Raw genomic sequence first — 24,936 nt, forward strand, 5'->3', positions numbered from 1 at the left:
CAAACTCTGGGAGACAGTGAAGACAGGGGAACTTGACATGCTGCGGTCCATGGGGCCATAGAGTCGGACATGACTTAGTGACTGAATAACAACAACAAATCTCTTCCTACATCTTCAAAGCCAGTAATGTGGCATCTCTCTGCTGCCTTCTTCTTCCACATTTAAGGACGTTGATTATATTGGGCTCATCCTGATAACCCCAAATAGTCAGTCCCTCTCTTCAAAATTCAGCTTATTAGCAACTAAACTCATAAGTGAATGCAATTCTCCTCTGTCATATAAAATAACATAGTCACAGGCTCTAGGTAGTAGAAAGTAGGCATCCTTCTGTCTTAGACACATCCTATGAAAGTGAAAGTGAAAGTGGCTCAGTTGTGTCCGACTCTTTGTGACCTCATGGACTATACAGTCCATGGACTTCTCCAGGCCAGAATACTGGAGTGGTAGCCTTTCCCTTCTCCAGGGGATCTTCCCAACCCAGGGATCGAACCAGGGTCTCTTGCATTGCAGGTTGATTCTTTGCCAGCTGAGCCACAAGGGAAGCTGAAGAATATTGGAGTAGGTAGCCTTTCCCTTCTCTAGCGGATTTTCCTGACCTAGGAATTGAACCGGGGTCTCCTGCATTGCAGGTGGATTCTTTACCAACTGAGCTATAAGGGAAGCCCCCCAACATCCTATGACCGTCACCAATTTGGGAAGATACACACCCGAGGACTACATTATCCCAGGAGAAGATGAGCACAGCAGAACCAGAACGCCAAGCAAGAGAAGGCATTGCTTTTCTAATATGTATTTCAGAAATTGAGGTCTAATTAGAATATATATATATAAAATATGCAGAAGAATCTATAATCTGTTAGAGAAGTGGACTCCCTTCCAGCCATAAAGACTAACTGAGCTGGGAGAAGAGAGGAATGTAGACAGCATATTAAAAAAGTAAAGACATCACTTTGCTGACAAAGGTCCATATAGTCAAAGCTATGGTTTTTCCAGTAGTCATGTATGGATATGAGAGTTGAACTATAAAGAAGACTGAGTGCCAAAAAATTGATGCTTTTGGTGCTAGAGAAGACTCTTGAGAGCCCCTTGGACTGCAAGGAGATGAAACCAGTCAATCCTAAAGGAAATCAATCATGAATATTCATGGGAAGAACTGATGCTGAAGCTGAAGCTCCAATACTTTGGTCACCTGATGTAAAGAGTTGACTCACTGGAAAAGACCCATGGGAAAGATTGAGGGCAGGAGGAAAAGGGGACAAAAGAGGATGAGGTGGTTGGATGGAATCATCAACTCAGTGGACATGAGTTTGAGCAAACTCTGGGAGATAGTGAAGGACAAGGAAGCCTGGCATGCTGCAGTCCATGGGGTCACAAAGAGCAGGATATGACTTAGCAACTGAACAACAAAGAGAGGAGTGCTGGGTATTAAACAAGAGGATCTTGTAGAAGGGACCCTGTGCTCTGTTCCCGCCAGACTACCGACATGAGTGGCTGGAGAGGATGTGGGCTGTAGAAAATCAGGTGGGTTTGAGAGATATCAAGGCCAAGGTGGCTGTGTCTCACTTGCCAGTGTCTGGTGGACGGTAAATATGCTTGTGTGCTCTTCCTGGCATGAAATTTGCCATCTACAAAGGCCTTCACGGTCTGTCTGGATCAAGACAGCTTCAGCCAGCTTCAGACTCTGAGGTTTGCAGGGTCGGACAGAAGAGCTTCTGGGCATTCCTCACAACCTCAGTAGGCTGCGGAATGTCTCCGATGGTTGGAACCAACTGACCCTCAAATGTCGAATGGTGGGGATGAAGGGAACACGGCAGCAGGTGCCAGGATGGGCCACACACATATAAACTGGGTGGAACAGGGAAATCCTGCCATAGGCCAGAGAGGAAGGAGAGTGATGGAGAAGGGCCAGATGGGACAGCGGGTACTAGAATGGAGTTAGTCCAGCATCAAGCATCCCTTCACGGCTGTGCCTTACAAGTGCATTAGCCTCCTTGAACTGCGATGTTCAGAAGAGGTGAGACACAGAACACCTAAACTGACTAGAACTAAGTTTCCACTGCCATTAGACAGACCAGCAAATAAATAAAATCCAGTTGTAGAAATATTACAGAAAATTAAATACACAGTGCTCCTGTGGTCTGTATCGTCAAAGCTATGGTTTTTCCAGTAGTCATGTACGGATGTGAGAGTTGGATCACAAAGAAGGCTGAGTGCCAAAGAATCGATGCTTTTAAATTGTGATACTGGACACGACGCTTAATACATCAGTAATGGCAGCTTCCTCATCTCACACAGAAATGGTACTCTGTAAATCTCAAATCACTTCCGTTACATTCTTTGATTTTTCAGAAAACTATGAGTTCATGAGCTATTATTCCCTTTGAAAAACTTAACAACTGAAAGCTAATCCGGTCAACACAGATTCTAAAGCTTGACAATGACCAAGTCAGGGCTTCAGCCCACTTCACCCAGACCAGTCTTCTTTCCAAGGTCCTTTGCTGCCATCTCCTCTCAGCCTCCATCCTGCCACCTGATGGTAAAACCTTGGAAAATCACTCTGCTTCCCACACTGGTGAGCGAACCTACCCGCCAGGTCTGTTGTGAAGATGAAGGAATTATCAGATGTAGACATGCCTTGAGAACTCTAAAGTGTTCTAAAAACATAAGATATTCGTTTTTGCTAGGATAAGTTTCTTAGAAGATGGGCTATGATAAAAAAAAATTTACCTTTGCTGGCATTATGGAGAGTCTACAGAGAAATGAGAGATTTTTAATTACAGTGTAAAAGTGGGTATTTCCCGGTCTGTTCTGAAGTCATGGAGAAGAGCTTGCCTTCCATCTGTTGAGCTCTGAAGTTGCAGCTTTAACATTAGTTCCTTAATCTATAGAGGAAGGTCACTGATAACCTCATCAGAACTGTTGAATTTTCTCTTAAGCTCCAGGGAATGGATGTCCTTTCTCACTCTCCTCTTATTTTTCCAGTTTACATTAATTAGAGGGGAAAAGAGATAATTCCTGCCTACACATACAGATACACACACACATACACATCTCTGCGTGTATGAGGTTTCATTCTTTAGGGACATCTATCCTCAAGGAGCTTAATTATTTCAGGAAAGAATTGATGAAAAAAGGAGAAAGAAACAACTTAATCCTTTCAGAAACATCAGACTCACATTTTGGAGACAACATGGATTATTTAGAACATGTCTTTGAATTTTTTTTTATCCACTGACCAGCTCTACTTCACTTCAGTTCAGTTCAGTCGCTCAGTTGTGTCTGACTCTTTGCGACCTCACGGACTGCAGCACGCCAGGCCTCCCTATCCATCACCATCTCCCAGAGTTTACTCAAACTTATGTCCATTGAGTTGGTGATGCCACCCAACCATCTCATCCTCTGTCATCCCCTTCTCCTCCTGCCCTCAATCTTCCCGAGCATCAGGGTCTTTTCCAGTGAGTCAGCTCTTCACATCAGGTGGCCAAAGTATTGGACTTTCAGCTTCAGCATCAGTCCTTCTAATGAACACTCAGGACTGACCTCCTTTAGGATGGACTGGTTGGATCTCCTTTCAGTCCAAGGGACTCTCAAGAGTCTTCTCCAATACCACAGTTTAAAAGCATCAATTCTTCGGTGCTCAGCTTTCTTTATAGTCCGAATCTCACATCCATACATGACTACTGGAAAAACCATAGCCTTGACTAGACAGACCTTTTTTGGCAAAGTAATGTCTCTGCTTTTTAATATGCTGTCTAGGTTGGTCATAACTTTCCTTCCAAGGAGTAAGCGTCTTTTAATTGATGGCTGCAATCACCATCAGCAGTGATTTTGGAGCTTAAGATAATAAAGTCTGTCACTGTTTCCATTGTTTCCCCATCTATTTGCCATGAAATGATGAGACTGGATGCCATGATCTTAGTTTTCTGAATGTTGAGCTTTAAACCAACTTTTTCACTCTCCTCTTTTACTTCATCAAGAGGCTCTTTAGTTCTTCTTCACTTTCTGCCATAAGGGTGGTGTTATCTGTGTATCTGAAGTTATTGACATTTCTCCAGGCAAACTTGATTCCAGCTTGTGCTTTATACAGTACAGCATTTCTCATGATGTACTCTGCATATAAATTAAATAAGCAGGGTGACAATATATGGCCTTGACATACTCCTTTTCCTATTTGGAACCAGTCTGTTGTTCCATGTCCAGTTCTAACTGTTGCTTCCTGACCTGCATACAGATTTCTCAAGAGGCAGGTCAGGTGGTCTGGTATTCCCATCTCTTTCAGAATTTTCCAGTTTATTGTGACCACACAGTCAAAGGCTTTGGCATAGTCAATAAAGCAGAAATAGATGTTTTTCTGGAACTCTCTTGCTTTTTTGATGATCCATTGGATGTTGGCAATTTGATCTCTGGTTCCTCTGCTTTTTCTAAAACCAGCTTGAACATCTGGAAGTTCACAATTCACATATTGCTGAAGCTTGGCTTGGAGAATTTTGAGCATTACTTTACTAGCATGAAAGATGAGTGCAATTGTGCGGTAGTTTGAGCATTCTTTGGCATTGCCTCTCTTTCAGGTTGCAATGAAAACTGACCTTTTCCAGTCCTGTGGCCACTGCTGAGTTTTCCAAATTTGCTGTCATATTGAGTGCAGCACTTTCACAGCATCATCTTTCAGGATTTGAAATAGCTCAACTGGAATTCCATCACCTCCACTAGCTTATTCATAGTGATGCTTCCTAGGCCCACTTGACTTCACATTCCATGATGTCTGGCTCTAGGTGAGTGATCACACCATCGTGATTATCTGGGTTGTGAAGATCTTTTTTGTACAGTTCTTCTGTGTATTCTTGCCACCTCTTCTTAATATCTTCTGCTTCTGTTAGGTCCATACCATTTCTGTCCTTTATCAAGCCCATCTTTGCATGAAATGTTCCCTTGGAATCTCTAACTTTCTTCAAGAAATCTCTAGTCTTTCCCATTCTATTGTTTCCCTCTGTTTCTTTGCACTGATCACTGAAGAAGGCTTTCTCATCTCTCCTTGCTATTCTTCGGAACTCTGCATTCAAATGGGTATATCTTTCCTTTTCTCCTTTGCTTTTCACTTCTCTTCTTTTCACAGCTATTTGTAAGGCCTCCTCAGACAGCCATTTTACTTTTTTCTATTTCTTTTTCTTATAGATGGTCTTGATCCCTGTCTCCTGTACAATGTCACGAGCCTCCGTCCATAGTTCATCAGGCACTCTGTCTATCAGATCTAGTCCCTTAAATCTATTTCTCGTTTCCACTGTATAATCGTAAGGGATTGATTTATGTCATACATGAATGGTCTAGTGGTTTTTCCTACTTTCTTCAATTTAAGTCTGAATTTGGCAATAAGGAGCTCATGAGCAGCTCTAAGACTTGGGCAAACCCTCCTCTCTCTCACTGGGCTTCAATCTTCCAACATGCAGCATGGAGGGCTAGTTTGCAAATACTCTGATGTGGACAGCTGCTTACACACACCCACCCAGCATCCACAAGCCCTCTTCCTGTTGCTAGCTCCCTACTTTTCCTTGAGAGCCTATGCCTTCCCCCAGCTCACTACCACAGAGTTTAGATGCAGCCACCTCTGATGCACATCCCAGGTTCTGGGATGCGTCTAGTCCTTCCAACCACAGTGACTGGTACAGGGATGGGCATGAAAAACAAGCCGATCCAATCAGATGGAATTCTGTGACTTTAGCTGGAGGGACTAGGAAAGAGAATTGTGGTACTGGAGAAGATTCTTGAGAGTCCCTTGGACTGCAAGGAGATCAAACCAGTCAATCCTAAAGGAAATGAACCCTGAATATTCACTGGAAGGACTGATGCTGAACCTGAACTCCAACCCTTTGGCCACCTGATGTGAAGATCCAACTGATTGGAAAAGACCATGATGCTGGGAAAGAGTGAAGACGAAAGGGGAAACGCAGAGCGGCGGATGAGAAGGTTGAGCAGCATCACCGACTCAGTGGACACGAACTTGGCCAAACTCTCAAGTTTGCTCAAGGCAGGCCTGGCATGCTGTGGTCCATGGGGTCACAAGAGTTGGACATGACCTAGTGACTGAACAACAACAACAACAAAAGGAAAGAGACGCTGGTGTCCTGCAGGACTCACTGTGTAGAGAAGGTGTGTCTGGCCAAAGAATGGCAAGGTCCCGAGAGCAGAGCTGAGAGGAGATGGATCCCAATGACACTGTTTGAGCCCCTCAATCCTATTGAGTGGACTTCCATTTGAGTCAATACATTGCCTCCTTTTGCCTAAAGTAGTGTATATTGAGTTTCTATCACTTATAATTCTAAAAATTCTAATCAATAAAATCACCATTGCCCATTGGCTTCTGAAGACCTGTTGATCTTTGAGCCTGAAATAGTTTTATTGCACTATCTCATCCTCTAGAAGCTTCTTTGTATTGGTTTCCTGGCCCTCATCTACCTCCCTAGAGAGTATGTAGGTGCATGAAGAGCTGACTGTGTATTCCCTTGGTCTCTTTCAAAGAACCTAGTCCAGAGCAGGCATTTTCATCCGTGGACTCATTCCTCCCTTCCCGCCCTCTTTCTTTCTTCTTATGTTCTGAGATGAGTACTGCTAGGGAGCTGAGCTGAATCAACCGATTCCCTGGGTTCTCCCTCAGTTTATTGGACTAGCTCAGCTGGTAAAGAATCCACCTGCAATGCAGGAGACCTGGATTCGATCCCAGGTTGGGAAGGTCCCCTGGAGAAGGGAAATGCTACCCATTCCAGTATTTTGGCCTGGAGAATTCCATGGACTGTATAATCCATGGGGTCACAAAGAGTTGGACACAACTGAGCAACGTTCACTTTCAAACGTGAAAAAAGCCAGTTCAGTCTGGACTATAAATTATCACAGGTGATATAACAGATAAACATACACAGAAACAGTAATGGTTCTCACAAGAGCAGGGTTATTTCTCCACTGGGGAGAGGGGAAAGGCTTCCTAAAGGAGATGGATCTCAAAAGAAGTCCACTTGTTTGCTACACTGTTAGGGGAGCAAGTCACTGAAGCCGAAAGAACGGCATAAGCAATGCCTCTGAGGCATGAAACAGGTTAGTGTGTTCAGTAACAACAACTAATCATCTCCATTTGGCTCTAGTGTAGAAGGAAGTAAACTGATGGAGAGGTTGGAGGGGGGCCAGACCAGGAAGGCGCTGAACGCCAGGTCAAGGCATTTAGCATGTAGGACGATGTTTCCCAAGTGAGCTTCAAAGACACCCCCACCTCTCATACACATACACACTCATAACAGTGTTACAAATTCAGGCTCTGGGGACCAAACCCCCACTGTAGAGTCAAAACTTCTAGTGTAACATTTCACCTTTTCGTGGACATATTACCTGGAATGTGCATTTTAAACAAGCACCCTTGATCATTCCTATAAAACACATCATCCAGTTTGGGACCAACTGTGACCCTCACATATCTTCTGTGTTCTTACCACACATTCGATACTAAAGCTCTGTGCAAACAAGGACACCATCCCCCTTCATGGTTTTCCCTCCCCCAGCCCCACTCTCTTCCCAATGTACACTGACTCATCTTATGAAGCCAGTTACAACACCACCTTCTCCAGGAAGCTTTCTACACACTTTAGATCTCACCTGATACTTCTCTTCTGAACAGATGACATGTTCCGCACTGACTGCAGAGAGACAAGGCAGGCCCTACCTCACTCCCAAATGGACTGTAAACTTCCTGGAAGGCTAAGTCCCAGCGTCAATATATTGGGGAGGGCAAAGGTGCCAACTCATTTCCATTCTGAGTGCCTTTATACATGATCCTATCCAGAAGTGTTTTCCCAAGTTTTATAAACAGAACTCCTTGAGAGATGCTCACTGTTCATTGACTATGCCCTCAGACTCTTAATCTAATTGAGAGCTTGCAACGGTTTAGCAGATTTTGTACCTGGGGAGGGGGGGCAACGGCAGGGCTGGGGGTGTTGGTGAGCCAGAGGCCGGGGCTCTCAAGGACCTGCTGAATATTGGGCACTAAAGCTCTAATAGCTCATTTCACCCTTCCAACACTTACAGGAGGTAAGTGTGATTGGTATCCCACTTTCCAGATGAGGAAACCAAGGAAGGCAGCCTGATGTACTGAAGGCCACAAAGGTAGGAGCTATGACCTTGACCAGCTACCCCCTCACAGAAGGGGCCTCGAGCTAGTAGCCTTGGCACCTGGGCCCACACCAAGTTCATGGGCAAGGGCACTTACCACACATCCTGAGGAGTCCACCTGACGGTCAGACACGCACTTGAAGTTGCGTGTGCAGCCCCCATTGTTCCGAGAGCAGTCACGGACAGGCCCGAAGGAGGACAGCAGATCATTGATGGTTTCAAAGTACGTGGACAGCATCGCTTCTTCCCTTGGAGAGAAAGGGGATGGTTAAACCCCAGAGACATCAGTATCACTAGGTTAAAACAAATTTTAATGTGCATTACTTTTGAGGTCATTAGTCATCATATTTGTAATTGAGAAAATGATACAAATGCTTATTTAAAAAGAAAATAGGAAGTAAAGAAAAACAAAAAATAAATAAATTCAATGGTTATACTGTCATATGACATGATGGTTGCTTAGTTTAATAAAGAGGAATATATTTGGAACTTTGTACCCTTTATTTCAATAACCCTCATAATTTTTGAAAGTAGACATACGATTTCCATTTTACCAGTAAGTGAACTGTGGCTGAAAAAGGAGAAGTATTATTTACAATAGCCAAGACATGGAAGCAACCTAACTGTCTATCAGCAGATGAATGACTAAAGTAGTTGCAGTATATATACATGATGGAATACCACTCAGTCATAAAAAGCATGAAATAATGTCATTTATATTAACATGGATGGACCTAGAGATTGTCATACCCAGTGAAGTAAGTCAAGCAGAGAAAGACAAATATCATATATCACTTGTGGAATCTAAAAAAAATAAAAACAAAAATAAACTTATTCACAAAACAGAAACAAACTCACAGATATGGAAAATGAACTTATGGTTACCAAAGGGGAAAGCAGGGGTAGGGATAAATTAGGAGTATGAGATTAACAGATACACACTATAACATATAAAATAAATGGCAAGGATTCACTATAGCGCGTAGGGGACTATATTCATTATCATGTATTAATCTATAATGGAAAATAATCTGAAAATATATATATATATATATATATATATATATATATATATATATATATATATATAACTGAATCACTTTGTGGTACTCCTGAAACTAACATAATATTGTAAATCAATTACAATTCAATTAAAAAAAGAAAACGGAGGTGAAGCATTTTGCTGACGGCAATCAGCCTGTAATGTGGCAGAATTAAAGTCTGTGCCAAGCTCCATTTGAGTCCAAAGAGAAAGTTGTTCCCACTACACAATTCTTAACTTGCATTATACATGTTTCTACAGATTCCAGATATCCCCATAGCAACTCCGTAAAATGGGCACTTTCTTAGCATTCCAACTTTGCAGAGATAAATTGAAACTATGGGAGGTGTGGCACTCACCCCAGATTACACAGCCTATAAACAGCAGAGCCAAGACACAACACAGAACTCTCTGACCCTAGTCCCGTAGACCTGTCTTTTTCAGACTCTTGCCTACAAATCACACCATCAACCCCAGTAGCATCAGCTGTTGTAAAGAGACTCTAGGCAAATGCACGAATGAACCTCCCAAATGAGGTTCACAACAGAATAAGACTAGATCCCATAATCCACGAATCTGCCAAAATGCTATTTGAAGAGAGATACAAATGGAAGTTTCTGGATGCTGCTTTCTGGGAAATGGGCCCCCAAATAAGGAATATCCTAGCCCTGGCTGATCTATGTTGTATTCATTATTTGCAGGGGATTTTATTAAAGGGTCGCCACAGGCAGTAAAAAGAGGCACCATATTCTTCCATGATGTATAACTCATGGAATCCAGAATTAGGAAAGAGGGGAGATGGCAGGGTACCCATGTGTTGTACGAGGGGGTCAGTGATCACCACCCCTAGTGATGTCTCTGGACCACACCCTTCATCCTTTCTCCCAACCTTCCCTCCTCAGGCTTGGAGTTCCAGGTTTCAGTCTCCTAGCTTCTTCCCTGACTCCAACCTTACCCCCTTCTGTTCCATCTTTCATCCTGACTGCCAGTGAACCTGGTAAACTCCAGCTCTACCTGGATACCCCATGGATCAATAGCTCTCCATTATTCATAGAAGAAAATCTAAATTAGTTTCATTGGCATTCAAGGTCCTTCATAATCGGGTTCCTGCCTACCTGTCTGGCTACATTTTACTTTGTGCTCATAGTCTCCATTCCATAGTCACAGCTTTCTTCTCATTCCCTAAACACACAATCTTAGGTCAGGTTCCCTGCAAACAGATCCTGAAACAGAGCGTGGCTTACAGGAGGTTTATCGAGGAGCCCCCTTGGGATATAGGAAGCCAGCAGGGCACGACTGGGCAGGGGAGAGGCTGTCCTGCCATGTGGTTGATGCCACGTAGATCTGCAGCCTCAGGTGGTCCTGAGGGGAGCTCTGAAGCTGGAGTGGCCCTTTAAAGATGCTCTGAATGGAGGCAAGGGACTCAGACCACATCACCGGCTGCCACGTGGAAGGGGTGTCCTTGGGAGAGGCAGCTCCTTGTGGCTGAGGTAAGGCCCAGTGAGAGACAGAGCTGTGGGTTTCAGCCACAATCCAGAGGATGGGTGGGTCAGCCCTGAATCGGGGCTCTGAGTGCAGGGTGTACCTTTACCTTCCTGAATCCTCAACCATGCTCTTCTGCCTGGGATGCTCAGCTCCAATTGTTCTCCCCCACAGCATCCTAAGAATCCTTAAAACCATTTGAATTCATTCATCCTTATATTACACATGTTTACTGAGTGCTTATTACGTGTCGGGGGCCATTCTAGGCACTAGGATTATAGCAGTGACACCGGACAAAGTCTCACGTCCATTGAGCTTCCTGTGACCTCCTTTGTGAAACCTTCTCTACATCCCCCAAACAGAATCAGTTCCTTTTCACTTTGAGTCCATTGTTTAAACCTATTATTTTATTGATCTTCATCACCAACTCGATAGTTTCCCAAAGAGTCTGTAAGCTTCTTGAGTGAAAGGCTGAAGACTTAGTCATCCCTCTTTATTTATTTATTTTTAATGTTTTATTTTATATTGGAGTACAGCTGGACTTCTCTTGTGGCTCAGCTGGTAATGAATCCACCTGCAATGTGGGAGACCTGGGTTCGATCCCTCAGTTGGGAAGATGCCCTGGAGAAGGGAAAGGCTACCACTGCAGTATTCTGGCCTGGAGAATTCCATAAACTACAGTCCATGGGGTCGCAAAGAGTCGTACACAACTGAGGGACTTTCACTCACTCACAGCTGATTAACAATGTTGTGATAGCTTCAGGTGTACAGCAAAGGGACTCAGCTATACATATACATTATTTATTCTCTCCGCAAACTACTCCCCAATCCAGACTGCACATTGCTATATTTAAAACGGATAATCAACAAGAACCTACTGTATAGTACAAAAGCACAAATAACTCTGCTCAATGATACAGAATCATTCCTTTTTAGCCCCCAGCACAGAGCCTGGTAAGAACTTGTGCTAAGTAGATGTTTTGCGAGTGAAACAAAGAAATTACCAGAAGGCATGGATGCAACCACCACCAATCAGTAGTTTTATCAAGATTATGTCCAAAGAGGACACTCCCCTGCCTAACCCCAACTCTGGGTTCCCACCCTAAATCCCTCATGCTCAGGGCTGTAGTAGAGGGACAAAGAAGAATAAGCAAGGAGGAGAGAGCCACCAGCTTATCTATCACTTTCTAACTTTGTACAGAGTGAGGTCAAGGTGACAGGTGGATGGAGGGAGGCAATTACCAGACCCTGAATTTATGCTCTTGGGAGACTCCCACTTCAGAATCATTGAAAGAGCTGGGAATCCCGGAAAGACATTAAGGGTATTAAAATATTAATATCCTCAGAGGGGGAAGAGGGATGATACGTGAGGGGTGGAGATAAAGACAGAGAGAGACAATTTGAGAAAGTGTGAGAGCAAGAAAAGAGACAAACATGCAGAGAATCTGCTAGAAAGAAAGAAGAGAGGCAAAGAGGCAGAAATACAGTCATCCAGAGGTAGATAGATGCAAGGATGGATGGATGAACTGACAAATGGATAGGTAGACAGAGAGAGAGAAAGCAACACACCCAAAGGATGCCATGGAGAGAGAGCTTAAGAGAGGAAGCTGGAGGCAGGGGGTGTGTGTAAAGAAAGGCAAAACGCAGAGCTAGATCAGGGGAAAGAAAGAGCTTCAAAACAGAGAAAATATCAAGGCAAGCAGAATAAATGTGTATGTGTACTGAGATGGAGAGGAGGAGGGGCGGAGAGAAGAGGGAAAGAGGGGGAGAGGGGGAAGGAGACAGACTCAGGAAGACAGAGAATGAACGTGTAGCAAAAGAGCCTGCCTGAGTGGGAAGACCACACACACAGAGACATGGAGAGCAGAGACAGAAGGAAGAGACGAGAAAAACAAGCAACAACTGTCGCCTTCCAGTGGAACCTGGCCACAGCTCAGGCTATACAAATACGGAGGCCGTTAGCTTCTGAAAGGATCGATTCTGCATAAACATCAGTTACACCAGGGGAACACTGTTTAAAACACAAAGCCCTGACACAGGGGCTGTTAGTGAGCTGAGAACAGCAGTCGTGTCAGGCTGGGAGAATGAAGTATCTGGGCACAAGTGGCAGAGGGAGCTGGGTCAGGTGCTGGCATTTTCCTAAATCAGGACCCAACTCCTCACCCCAGAAGCTCAGTGCAGGGTCTGGGGTCTGCTGGAGCTCAGAGCTGCCCCACTAGCGGGGCGTAGAAGGGTGGAGGGTTTAGCCCTGGAGGTGGAGGAGGACTGGGGTGACAGGGGCAGCTGGGGAGAGTCCCGGCTTTGCCAGAAATCGCCAGCATCACCCGCATCTCCCTCCGCTATCATTTGTGAGCACTGTGCTAGGTTCTTTCCGGCACTGACTCCATAGCCCTAATGTATACATTTTACTCCGCCTCTGCAGCCATAGAAACCAGCTACTGGGGAGAGACAGGACTTGTCCCAGGTCACATGGGTGTGAAGTGGGGAGGTCAGGGTCTGCGTTCACATCTGCCTGACGTCAGGTCCTGAGCTTTCTTCAGGCCATGGCTCAGCTTGTCCAACTTGCTCTGTGCCCTTGGGCAAGTCAGAGCTCTCCTAACAGTAAAGCGGGTAGAAATCTGTACCCATCCCTCTGGGTCTTACAGGAGGAAGAACTGGAAGGGCAGAGACTGAGCCACCTTTGCACACCTCCCAGCGCTGTCTGCTGGCCTATGTACATGCCACAGTAGCCTCGATCCGTACTGGAATAAAAGGGGAAAACACCAGTGTATTGGTTTTCTAGAGCAGCCGTATCAAGTACTACCAAACAGGTGACTTAAAACAACAGAAACGTATGCTGTCATAGTTCTGGAGATTGGATATCCAAAATGAAGGTGTCATCAGGGCCACACTGCCTCTATAGACTCTAGGGGAGACCTCTTCTTGCCTCTTCATAGCTTCCTTCATAGCTCCTGGCAACTCTTGGCATTCCTTGGCTTGTACCTGCATCGCTCTAATCTCTGCCTCCATTGTCACATGGCCTCTTCCTTGTGTCTGTGCCTTTTCCTCTCCTCAGAATGACACCATCCACTGGATTTAGTGTCCACTCTGGTGGCGCTAGTGGTAAAGAAACCGCCTGCCGATGCAGGAGACACAAAAGATGCAGGTTCGACCCCTGGGTTGGGACGATCCTCTGGAGGAGGGCATGGCAACCCACTCCAGTATTCTGGCTTGGAGAATCCCTATGGACAGAGGAGCCTGACGGGCTACAGTTCATAGGGTTGCAAAGAGCTGCCCATGATTAAAGTGACTTTGCATGCTGTGAGTGCACACACTAATCTATTATGACCTTATCTTAATTAAATCTGCAAAAACTCTATTTCCAGAAAAGTTCACATTCTGAGGTTCTGGGTAGACAAGAGTTTTGGGGGACAATACTCAACCCACAACTCACAGCTCAGAGACACGTCCTCAAGCTGAGTAGGACAGCAGGACAGAGCCAAGACTATAATCCTGGCCTTTGGTCTTAACTCCAGTGCTACTGACACCATACCAGTCCTCCCAACTCCAGGCTCTGCATGTTACACTGTGGTATTTACAAAGCCTGTGAAAGCTTAGAAAAAGGACCATGGTGAAGCCATTTCTCCTTCATTTGAGAGGAGAAAAGACCAACAATAATTAAGTACCTAACACACCCCAGGCAGAACAGAGGCTGGCAAACTTCTCCATACAGAAATCCATAGTCAACATCTTAAGCTTTACAAGCCATATGGCCTCTGTTCCAACTACTCAATTCTGCTTTTATAGTGCACAATCAGCCATAGAAAATATGCAACGACAATATGCAAAATGCAATGAATGAACATGGCTATGTTTCAATAAAACTGTATTTACAAAAAGACACAGTAGGCTGAACCACCATTTCCTGTTTCACATGGAAAAACCTACACGTCGGTGTTGGAGTTAGGGTTGGAACCAAGATATGTCCAACTCCAGAACCCACATTCCTTCTCCTCTATGAAGTTTGTTCTGAACCTCACTCTTCTCATCTGTAAAATGGGAATAGCATCTTTCTAGCTCCCAACCATGTAGGATTGTTGTGGGAATGATTCAAGGAGAGGGTGCATAGGACCTTGTTTTCTAAACTCTAAAATCCAATGCAAGTCTATTTACTGTTCATTCATTCAAAAAATATTTGAGCACCTACTGCATGGCTGGTACTGAGATGATTAGTATTATTATTTTTTGAATTGTATACCTTATTTTATTTATATGTAATGCTGTTACAAGTGGTGGCTCAGCAGTAAAAGAATCCTCCTGCCATGAAGGAGACGCAGAGATGCGAGTTCAATCCCTGGGTCAGGAAGATCCCTGGAGGAGGAAATGACAACCCCCTCTAGTGTTCTTGCCTGGAGAACCCCATGGACAGAGGAGTGTGGCGATGTACAGTCCACGGGGTTCCAAAGAATTGGACATGACTGAATTACTAAACAACAACAAAAGCTTTTACAGCCCCCTATATTGTCTTTAATTTTAATTTTTTCAGCATTTTATCAGATGAATCTTAAAAGTTAGTGAAAGAATAATATAATGAACACCCATACTTTTTGGATTCAACAGTTGTTAGCAATATGACAAATGCATATTATCTTTCTATTTATGAAATTATCAGTCTATTAATTTACTTTCTGTGATCTCTATTATTATGCCTCTCCTTTGGTATCACTCTGCCTAGCTTTTGTCACCTATTAATTCCAGCCACTAAGATGTCTTAAAGCATCTCTCCAGTTCTAACAATCTAATTTTTCTTTTTTTCCTGATAATACTGGTTTCAAAATAGTCACCTAAGGCCTGCCAGGTTGAGTGAGGCTGCCATCCCCTCCCAAGCAGGTTGCTTGAGTGTGAAGCAGCACTTGGATTTCATTTGGCCGAGTCAGCTGAGCCCAGCGCAGGGAGAGCATTAGGCAGGGCGGCTGGGAACAGATGCTGACACAGCCCCCTGTTAATAAGCACCAGAAAAGGTCTGTGTCACTCACAGAGAGGTGCGAATGGATGACTTTCAGGGCCCAGGCAGTGACAAGCCCCCCACGGGTGCAGACTAATCCTTCTCTGATGACAACAGGCAGTCTGTCTCCTGAGCTCCCAGGGAGGGAGGAGCTGAGGACAGGGCTTGTCAGGAATCAGGTTCCCTCCCCCACCCCTCACGCGCCCCGCCTTCGGGTTCAGGAGCAGCTGTGGAGCACAGGGGACAGGCCTGTCTCCCAGCTTCACTCACCATGAGTCCTTGGGTGAGTCCCGTAAACCCTGAGCCTCCATTTTCTTATCTAAAAAATGGAGACACTAATACCTGGGTGGCAGAGTTAGCATGGAAAATAAGTTAGATGATATATGCAAAATGTCTTACACACAGAAGGTATCCAAAGGCGGGCAGAAATCAGCATCATCTGATTTCCTGAAAAATTGCAAGGACTGCAACTTGAGAATGTAAGGAGCTCAGTGTAGGAGGGAAAAGGAGGACTTGGGGCCTCATAGTGTTGATTTACTCATATATTGCTGTTGATGTCTAATTTGGTCCTGGGCTGCCTCCTGAGCAAATACAGGGATAGGTATGACATAGCATGTGTGGGGGAAGAAGAGAAAAACAATCAAAAAAGTGAACCTTGCAACATAACTGGGGCCTTAGGACTATACAAAAGAGGTTATTCCACCCACCCAGACCTTGGTAGTGAGCAGCCAGACAAGGCTTTTTGGAGGAGGTAATATTGAAGCTGAGACAAAAAGGCTGAGCAGGAACTAGCCACATGAAGGAGGGTGGTATGAGATAAGGGAGTTCCAGGCAGAGGGAACAGAATATGTGAAGGCCTAGGGGTAGCAGAGGGTATACCCTGGTTGGGGGAACTTCAACCGAGGTAGGGAAGCGAAGTATTGAGGAGGAAGTGAGGTTTAGCCAAGGATGGGACAGCAGAGGCTGCTGGGAGACAAGGTCGTGTGCGTGCCAGGCCTTGGCGGTCCTGCAGTTCATCCTGGGAGCTACAGGCATCCACCAAAGGGCTCTAGAAGCAGATCCTGCTTTCATTTAGACTGATAACACAGACTATGATTTTAGGTAAATCATTATGGCAACAACAACAGTAATAATAGTTCACAATTATTGAACACTCATAATATGCCAGGAAATGTTTCCAGCATGACATGTGGCAGCCTTCTTCAGCCTCATGAAAACACAGTGATGTAAATGATAGGATCATTCTTGTTTCCTAGAAGAAGGAACCAAGTTCCCGTTTTGAGGGTTAGGGCTGTTTTGAGACCAGTTGAAGACCATGTGAGGGACAGTGTTAGGACAGTGGCTGGCACATGGCAATGGCTTTATGAAGGTTAGGTGGTACACGGCTTCTAGGCAGGGGTGAGCTGGTACAGGGAAGCAGATTGGGCTTTTTGAAAGTCAGAGCCTTTGAGCAATGGGAACACTTTCCCTTGAGGGCCTGCTCCTATTGGCCATGGCAGGACTGCAACCTGAGAGGGGATGGCCACTTTCTGGGATGGGGGTGGAGGAGTCAGGCTTCCTGGGGTGAGCTGTGCAGTAGCATGGTGATAGTCACAACAATGGCTGTTCACTGAATAAGTAAGGAGGAGGAGGAAGAGAAGGAGAGATGGATGAGGCCACCCATCATCTGTATGGTTTGTGGGACAAAGAGAAAATGATTTTGAGTATTTGTTGCCCATCTGTGAAATGGGGACAATGAAATTCAGCTTACAGGGACATGGTCAGGACTAACGAGATAAAAGATGCAGAAGCCCCTCGCCATAGTCAGGCTCAAACAGATACCTTGATAAGGGGCTGATGTATTTTGGAAATGCATCTGTTCATTTCAAAGATATTTACCCAGCACTCACCACCACAGGGCTTGGAGGTTAGGCCTTCAGAAAAGAACAAAACAGACAGGCTTTGCTCTCCTAGAACTTATAGCTCAGTTAATAGAACAGAATCACCTTGTAAGTCCCTGTCTCTATACCCTTATATCTCTATATCTATTGTTGTTGCTGTTCAGTCGCTAAGTCATGTCTGACTCTTTGTGACCCCATGGGCAGAAGCACACCAGGCCTCCCTGTCCTTCACTATCTCCTGGAGTTTGCCCAAATTCATGTCCATTGAGTCAGTGATGCTAACTAAACATCTCATGCTCTGCTGCCTTCTTCTCCTTTTGCCTTCAATCTTTCCCATCAGGAAAAGCATCAGGGTCTTTTCCAATGAGTTGTCTCTTCGCATCAGGTGACCCAAGTATCGGAGCTTCAGCTTTGCATCAGTGTTTTCAATGAATATTCAGGGTTGAGTTCCCTTGGGATTCACTGGTTTAATCTCCATGCAGTCCAAGGGACTATCAAGAGTCTTCTCTAGCACCACAATTCAGAAGTGTCAATTCTTTGGTGCTCAGCTTTCTTTATGGTCCAGCTCTCACATCCTTATGTGACTGCTGGAAAAATCATAGCTTTGACTATACAGACCTTTGCCAGCAAAGTGATGTCTTTGCTTTTTAATATGCTGTCTAAGTTTGTCATAGCTTTTCTCTCAAGGAGCAAGGGTCTTTAAATTGTATGGCTGCAGTCACTGTCCTCAGTGATTCTGGAGCCCAAGAAAATAAAGTCTGTCATTGTTTCCAATGTTTCCCCATGTGTTTTCCATGAAGTGATGGGACTGGATTCCATGATCTTAGTTTTTGAATGTTGAGTTTTAAGCCAGATTTTTCACTCTCCTGTTTCAGCTCCATCAAGATGCTCTCCTCACTTTCTGCCATTAGAGTGGTATCATCTGCATATCTGAAGTTGTTGATATTTTTCCCAACAATCTTGATTCTGACTTACGATTCATCCAGCCAAGCATTTCACATGATGGACTCTGCATATAAGTTAAATAAACAAAGTGACAATATACAGCCTTGTCATGTGAGTGTTTAGTGGCTCAGTAGTGTCTGACTCTGTGACCCCATGGACTGTAGCCTGCCAGGCTCTTCTATCCATGGGGATTCTCTAGGCAAGAATACTGGAGTGGGTTGACATGCCCTCCTCCAGGGGATTTTCCCAACCCAGGGATTGAACCCAGGTCTCCCACATCATAGGCGGATTCTTGACCATCTGAGCCACCAGAGAAGCCCACAGCCTTGTCATACTCCTTTCCCAATTTTCAGTCAGTCCATTGTTCCATGTAAGGTTCTAACTGTTGCTTCTTGACCCTCATACAGGTTTCTCAGGAGGCAGGTAAGGTAGTCTGGTATTCCCATCTCTTTCAGAGTTTTCCACAGTTTATTATGATTCACAAAGTCAAAGGCTTTCACGTAGTCAATGAAGCAGAAGTAGCGACTCCATGGACTGTAGCCCACCAGGCTCCTCTGTCCATGGAATTCTCAAGGGAAGAATTCTCCATGCAAGAACACTGGAGTGGGTAGCCATTCTCTTCTCCAGGGGATCTTCCCGATCCAGGGATCAAACCCAGGTCTCCTACACTGCAGGCAGATTCTTTGCTGTCTGAGCCACTAGGGAGACCCATCTATATCTGTAACTACATTCATATCTCTGTCTTTATCATAATTAAAAATTGTGATAGATGCAAAAAAATATATAGGACACTATGAGAGCATAGGGCAGACGGGTCCATTTAACCCCGCGAGCTGGGGTGGGAGTTGGATATCTGAGAAAGCAGATTTCCCTGCAGAGTGTCTGCCTCTGAAGCGAAAGCAGCCAGCAGCCTGGCGAAGTTCTGTCATACTTGGGCCTTCCCCCAGGGATCCAGGATAATGTGTGATTCCCCCTGCCCCAACACACACGCTGACTTCAGAGTCATCTGATCTCTAAGGCGATCCTTCTTTGCCAAAAAGCCAGCGCCTCCTCCCTGTACTTGAGCTGACCTGCTTAGTCTCAGAAAGCCTCCTCCTCACTCAGCCTCATTCCCTTTCTCCCACCCCTTGCAAATGCCATCATTAGATTCAAAAGAAACCAAAAAGGTTCAGTGACAATGCTGAGGCTTGACCTCGAAGGGAAGCTCACTGAGGTGGGCTCCAGAGGAGGCAGGGGGCTGTGTTCTCCTGAAACCCTGTTGCCTGGCGATGTGGGGTGGGGGTGGGGGGCACTCTGGTGACCAGAGATGGCAGAGGGTCTTGCCTGAGAGGGGCAGGGGAAGGCCTCCCATTAAGAATAAATGGGGTGTGGGTCTAGCTCAGCCTTGTATTGCTGTGTGTCCCCACATGACCCTCTGCCCTCTCTGGGTCTCTATTTTGCATTTATACAATGATAGGATGAGTGCTAAGGGTCACCCCAGCTCAGATTTCTGGTAACCTTATGTGACCTTCCAAGAAGGAGAAAGTGGAGATGTAAGGATGGGGGAGGGAGGTGAGAGAATAGCTATGGTTTCCATTGTATGGATGTAGCCAGTATTTCCCTTGTTTTTGTATCGAAGGAAATCAAGGGACTTACACAGCCAGCATGGACACTAGAAATAATTGTAACTGTGCTACCGGGAAGAAGCCCTGGGCTGAAACTCAGACCCTGCCACTTATCAGCTGAGAAACAGCACTCTCCTCCTCTCTGAGCCTCAGTTCCCCATGAACAGATCACAGATAACAACCCCTAACTCTTAGGGTACATGAGGATGACGTGAGGGAACAGAAGCGCCATGGAGGGAGGGGCTCTGTCACGCTCCCTGCAGTCCAGCCCCTGGAACACGGCACAGGTACACACCCAGATTTTTATTGGAAAGATGAATGAATGAGCGAATGAGTGAATGAATGGATGTGAACGTAGGTAAACCACTTCACGGATACACTCACTCTATTTTTGCGATTCTCATTAACAAAAGCCTGCTTTTCAGGCTGAAACCCTGAAAGTTACTCAAGCTGGGAAATCAAGCATTCTTAACCCAACCTGTAACTCTTTTGTCAGTCTAGAGAAGCACATGGGCCATCTTCGAATAATGTTTTCAAATGCATAAGATCAAATGCAAAAAGCATAACATAAGAAACCATTTATCACAACACTTTTTTAAAAAGCTAACAGGCATATAATAATATATATGCTTCTTTATTGATACATTAAACAAAAAGATCCAGTAAAAGATGTAATAACAACTGTAAATGGGAAGCAGTGAAGAGAATAACTATATTTTAAGACATTTGCAACAAATGAAACAACAAACGGAGGATGATATAAAACTACGTGATTTCTATTGGCAAAAAAGTCACAGGTGCTACAAAAAAGTCACAGGTGCTATTATGTCTGCAATAGAAGGAAATACCAAATTTCAGTAAGAAGTTGGTGAGAGTGAAAATGTATTATTAGGGGATTTCAAACCAGCAAATACTCTGGGTTGAGAGCCTCAGTCTGGACTTTGAGAAAGCTTCTCTGAATATCTGTCCGTGAATATAACCAAGAGCTTGGGTGCAGATAAGAAGAGACAGGAAATTAAAATTCAGCTATGATCACACCAAAATCATCCCTTCCTGGAAGGGCATATATGGTGTGGGGAGAGGTGGACAGACGCTGGTTTTAGAAAAAGAAAATTTTAAACTCGTAAGGGTGTGTCCTCACCAACCCCCCACCAACCTCCCCCTCTGAACTTCAGTTTTCTTCTCTGTAAATGCATCATCATGATGTTGGGTGGCAGAGGATGAGATGGTTGGATGGCATCATCGACTCAATGGACATGAATTTAAGCAAACTCTGGGAGATGGTGAAACGGAAAGAAGCCTGGCGTGATGCAGTCCATGGGATCGCAAAGAGTTGGACATGATTTAGCGACTGACCAATGACAACAATGTACCCTCAGTGCCTGGGAGACTGGGGGAAATGAATGAGGCAATACACTGCACAGAGATCCAAGCACTACCCCTCAATGCATCCCTTCTCTACTTCCCCGGGTGACACAAGACTTTTGCCGTCACTCACACTTAGAGCTGCTGAATGCACCATAGCAGGGTGCATGGCCCCATCCCTGAGCACCTACTAGGTACCAGGCCATCTTCTAGATATTCAGCACTCAGAGGTGGCCAGATAAAGCCCCGCCCTCCAGAAGTTCATAGCTGCGGCCAGGGACAACACAATTTATAAAGCTGAGTGAATGCCTACAACATAGATGCATAAAATTGCATGAGATCCCCAAGAGGAAGCAATGAATTCTTTCTGGGCTGGTTGGGGAAGGATTCCTGGAGGAAGTAGCAATATGCTGACTCTTGAAGGGAGAGGAGGACAAGGATGAGGGTGAGGGGGAGGAAAGGCAGAAGAAATGAGAAGGCAGACAGGTATCAGAGGACAGAATCATCAGAGTAGCTAAAATATGGAAGAGAGAAGCATTGGGGAAATAGGCACCAAGCCCACTGGTAAAGGTGAGGGGTGGGTAGGACGAGAGGAAGTGAGTGCTCAGCAGCATGTGTATGTCATGTTGTTCTTTAGTTGCTAATCCGTGTCTGACACTTTTGAGACTCCATGGACTGTAGCCATTACTTTGCCAACAAAGGTCCGTCTAGTCAAAGCTATGGTTTTTCCAGTAGTCATATATGGATGTGAGAGTTGGACTCTAAAGAAAGCTGAGCACCGAAGAATTGATGCTTTTGAACTGTGGTGTTGGAGAAGACTCTTGAGAGTCCCTTGGACTGCAAGGAGATCCAACCAGTCCATCCTAAAGGAGATCAGTCCTGGGTGTTCATTGGAAGGACTGATGTTTAAGCTGAAACTCCAATACTTTGGCCACCTCATGTCAAGAGTTGACTCATTGGAAAAGACCCTGATGTTGGGAAAGATTGAGGGCAGGAGGAGAAGGGGATGACAGAGGATGAGATGGCTGGATGGCATCACCGACTCAACGGACATGAGTTTGGGTAAACTCCAGGAGTTGGTGATGGATAGGGATGCCTGGCGTGCTGCGATTCATGGAGTCACAAAGAGTCATACATGACTGAGCAACTGAATTGAACTGAACTGGACTGTAGCCTTCCAGGCTCCTCTGTCCATGGGATTTCCCAAGCAAGAATACTGGAGAGAGTTGCCATTTCCTTCTCTAAGATATCTACCCCACCTAGGGATCGAACCTGAATCTCCTGCATTGGCAGGCAGATTCTTTACTACCAAGCCACCAGGGAAGCCCATGTGTATATTATAGACCATCTCAAATTTAATCCCATAAGGCAGGTCCTACTACCCCATTTGAAAGATGAGACAACCAGGAACCCATCTGTGCTCCAAAGTCCATATTCTCCCTGCAGTGTGGCACAAATGCCACTTAGCGAACACTTGCTCCCTGAAATTCCACCAAGTCGGAATCAGGGAACTAAATGCTTTAGGAATAGGACTTTGGTGATTGGGGGTGCTGTTTCCCCAATCCTCACCCCTTTTCCTTGCCTTGTACATTCCATCTCCTCCTCCTCTGATCCTGGCAGTTCCAGCTGCCAGTCTGCAGGGCTCCCTGGGTGATGCTGAACAGAGGGAGTACGGGGCCACAACAGTGACTCTGGCCTGCTCTGCAGACAGCTGCCAACCAGCAGCTGGGCTGAGCTGGGCCCTGGGGGCTTCTCTCCTGCCTGCCCCTAGCCCACCATGCCGGGGCCTCTGCTTCCAGCTGCTGGCCGAGCCTCTGCCATGTGTTGGCATGTGGTTCCCTGGGCCAGCTCAGGGGTGGGAGTGAATGAGCCCCTATCTCCCTTCCATGGGCCCAGCCAGTGGCCTGTAGTGGATCTTAGAGCCTAAGACTCACCAACTATTGCTTTGATATGGGGAGAAGTTTCTGGGAAGTGTTTGGAGGAATGGGGACAGGCAGCAACTTTGTTTTCCAACCTCAAGAGCTCCCTAGACAGGGCAGGTTAGACACTCTGCGGACAACTGTCTTTGAAGATTCGTTCTCTCTTTCATTCATCCAAACCAAATTAAGCACATTCTCCATGGCATCACCGAATACTGAGTATGTGTCATTGTTTACTAATCATAGAGTGATAACCAAGACACTGAATCCTCTACCTGAATTATCTCATGCAAGTATGTGTTAATCTCTCAGTTATGTCTGACTCTTTGTGACTCCATGGTCTATAACCCACCAGGCTCCTCTGTCCATGGGATCCTCCAGGCAAGAATACTGGAGTGGGTTGCCATGCCCTTCTCCAGGGGATCCTCCTGACCCAGAGATCAAACCTGGGTCTCCTGAATTGCAGGCAAATTCTTTACTATCTGAGCCACCAGGGAAGCCTATCTCATGTAGCATTCATAGCAATTCTGCAAGAGAAGGCTGTGCAAATCCACTGTACAGACATTTAAGAAATTGAGGCTAACAGAGGTACAGAGATTCAACTTCAACTCATTCCATGAGCTAAGTGTCTATGGCCCATCTTCTCTGAGAGTGACACAGGGGAAAGCCTAGGACTTGCCTTGAGAAGGATATGGTGGATGTTTGAGCAGAGAAGGAAGGAGGAAGGAAAGGAGAGCTTGAGGAGAGAAGGGAAGGGAGAAAAAGAGCCAAGTTTTATTTTTCCCACTAGACTGTGAGTTTCTAAAGGCAGGGATCTCTGTAGCTCCATGCCTAATACAGTGACATTTAATAGAGGGTGACACATACTAAATCAGTCCTGAATATTCATTGGAAGGACTGATGCTGAAGCTGAAACTCCGATAATTTAGCCACCTAATGCAAAGAACTGACTCATTTGAAAAGACCCTGATGCTGGCAAAGATTGAAGGCAGGAGGAGAGGGGGATGACAGAGGATGAGATGGTTGGATGGTATCACCGACTCGATGGACATGAGTTTGAGTAAGCTCAGGGAGTTGGTGATGGACAGGGAAGCCTGGCGTGCTGCAGTCCATGGGGTTGCAGAGTCGGACATGACTGAGTGACTGAACTGAACTGACACACACTTACTGAATATTTAAATAAATGGATAGATGTATAAACAAACATGAGCAAACTCACTGAGGAATTAATGAGAGAATGAATGTCACTGAGCCAATTTCTTGGTAAATTGGTCCTTAAATGAATCTGAGCTTTCAAGAGAGCTGAAGGCCCCATCTTCTTGATGGCTTCTCTTGTGGGATTAAAGTAACACAGTTTGGGGAGGAAATGAGAAGACAGAAATGAAGACCAATGTGAAACCCTCTGCCCACTAAGATGCCATGACACGTGCTGTTGTTCAATGGGTATAAATTTTCAGTTATGCCACATGGCTAAGTTCTAGAGATCCACTGTACTACACAGCACCTGTCATTAACAAGAAGCAACTGTGCAATTAAAACATTTGTTAACAAGGTAGATCTCGGACTT

The 24,936-nt window shown here is 45.2% G+C and overlaps 1 protein-coding gene across 3 annotated transcripts in view; it reads right to left on the reverse strand.

Moving 5' to 3' along the window:
- The window catches only part of ASTN2 (astrotactin 2), a 989,820-nt gene that overhangs the window by 393,573 nt on the left and 571,311 nt on the right, over nt 1-24,936 (reverse strand). For all 3 annotated transcript variants that reach the window (XM_081575818.1, XM_081575813.1, XM_081575806.1), the window contains one exon: nt 8,246-8,396. In XM_081575818.1, coding sequence (XP_081431944.1) covers nt 8,246-8,396 — 151 coding nt within the window. The remainder of the gene's footprint in view (nt 1-8,245; nt 8,397-24,936) is intronic.

Source organism: Giraffa tippelskirchi, chromosome 1 (genome assembly GCF_054371585.1).
Source record: "Giraffa tippelskirchi isolate mGirTip1 chromosome 1, T2T-mGirTip1v1.2.pri, whole genome shotgun sequence".
Lineage (NCBI taxonomy): Eukaryota > Metazoa > Chordata > Mammalia > Artiodactyla > Giraffidae > Giraffa > Giraffa tippelskirchi.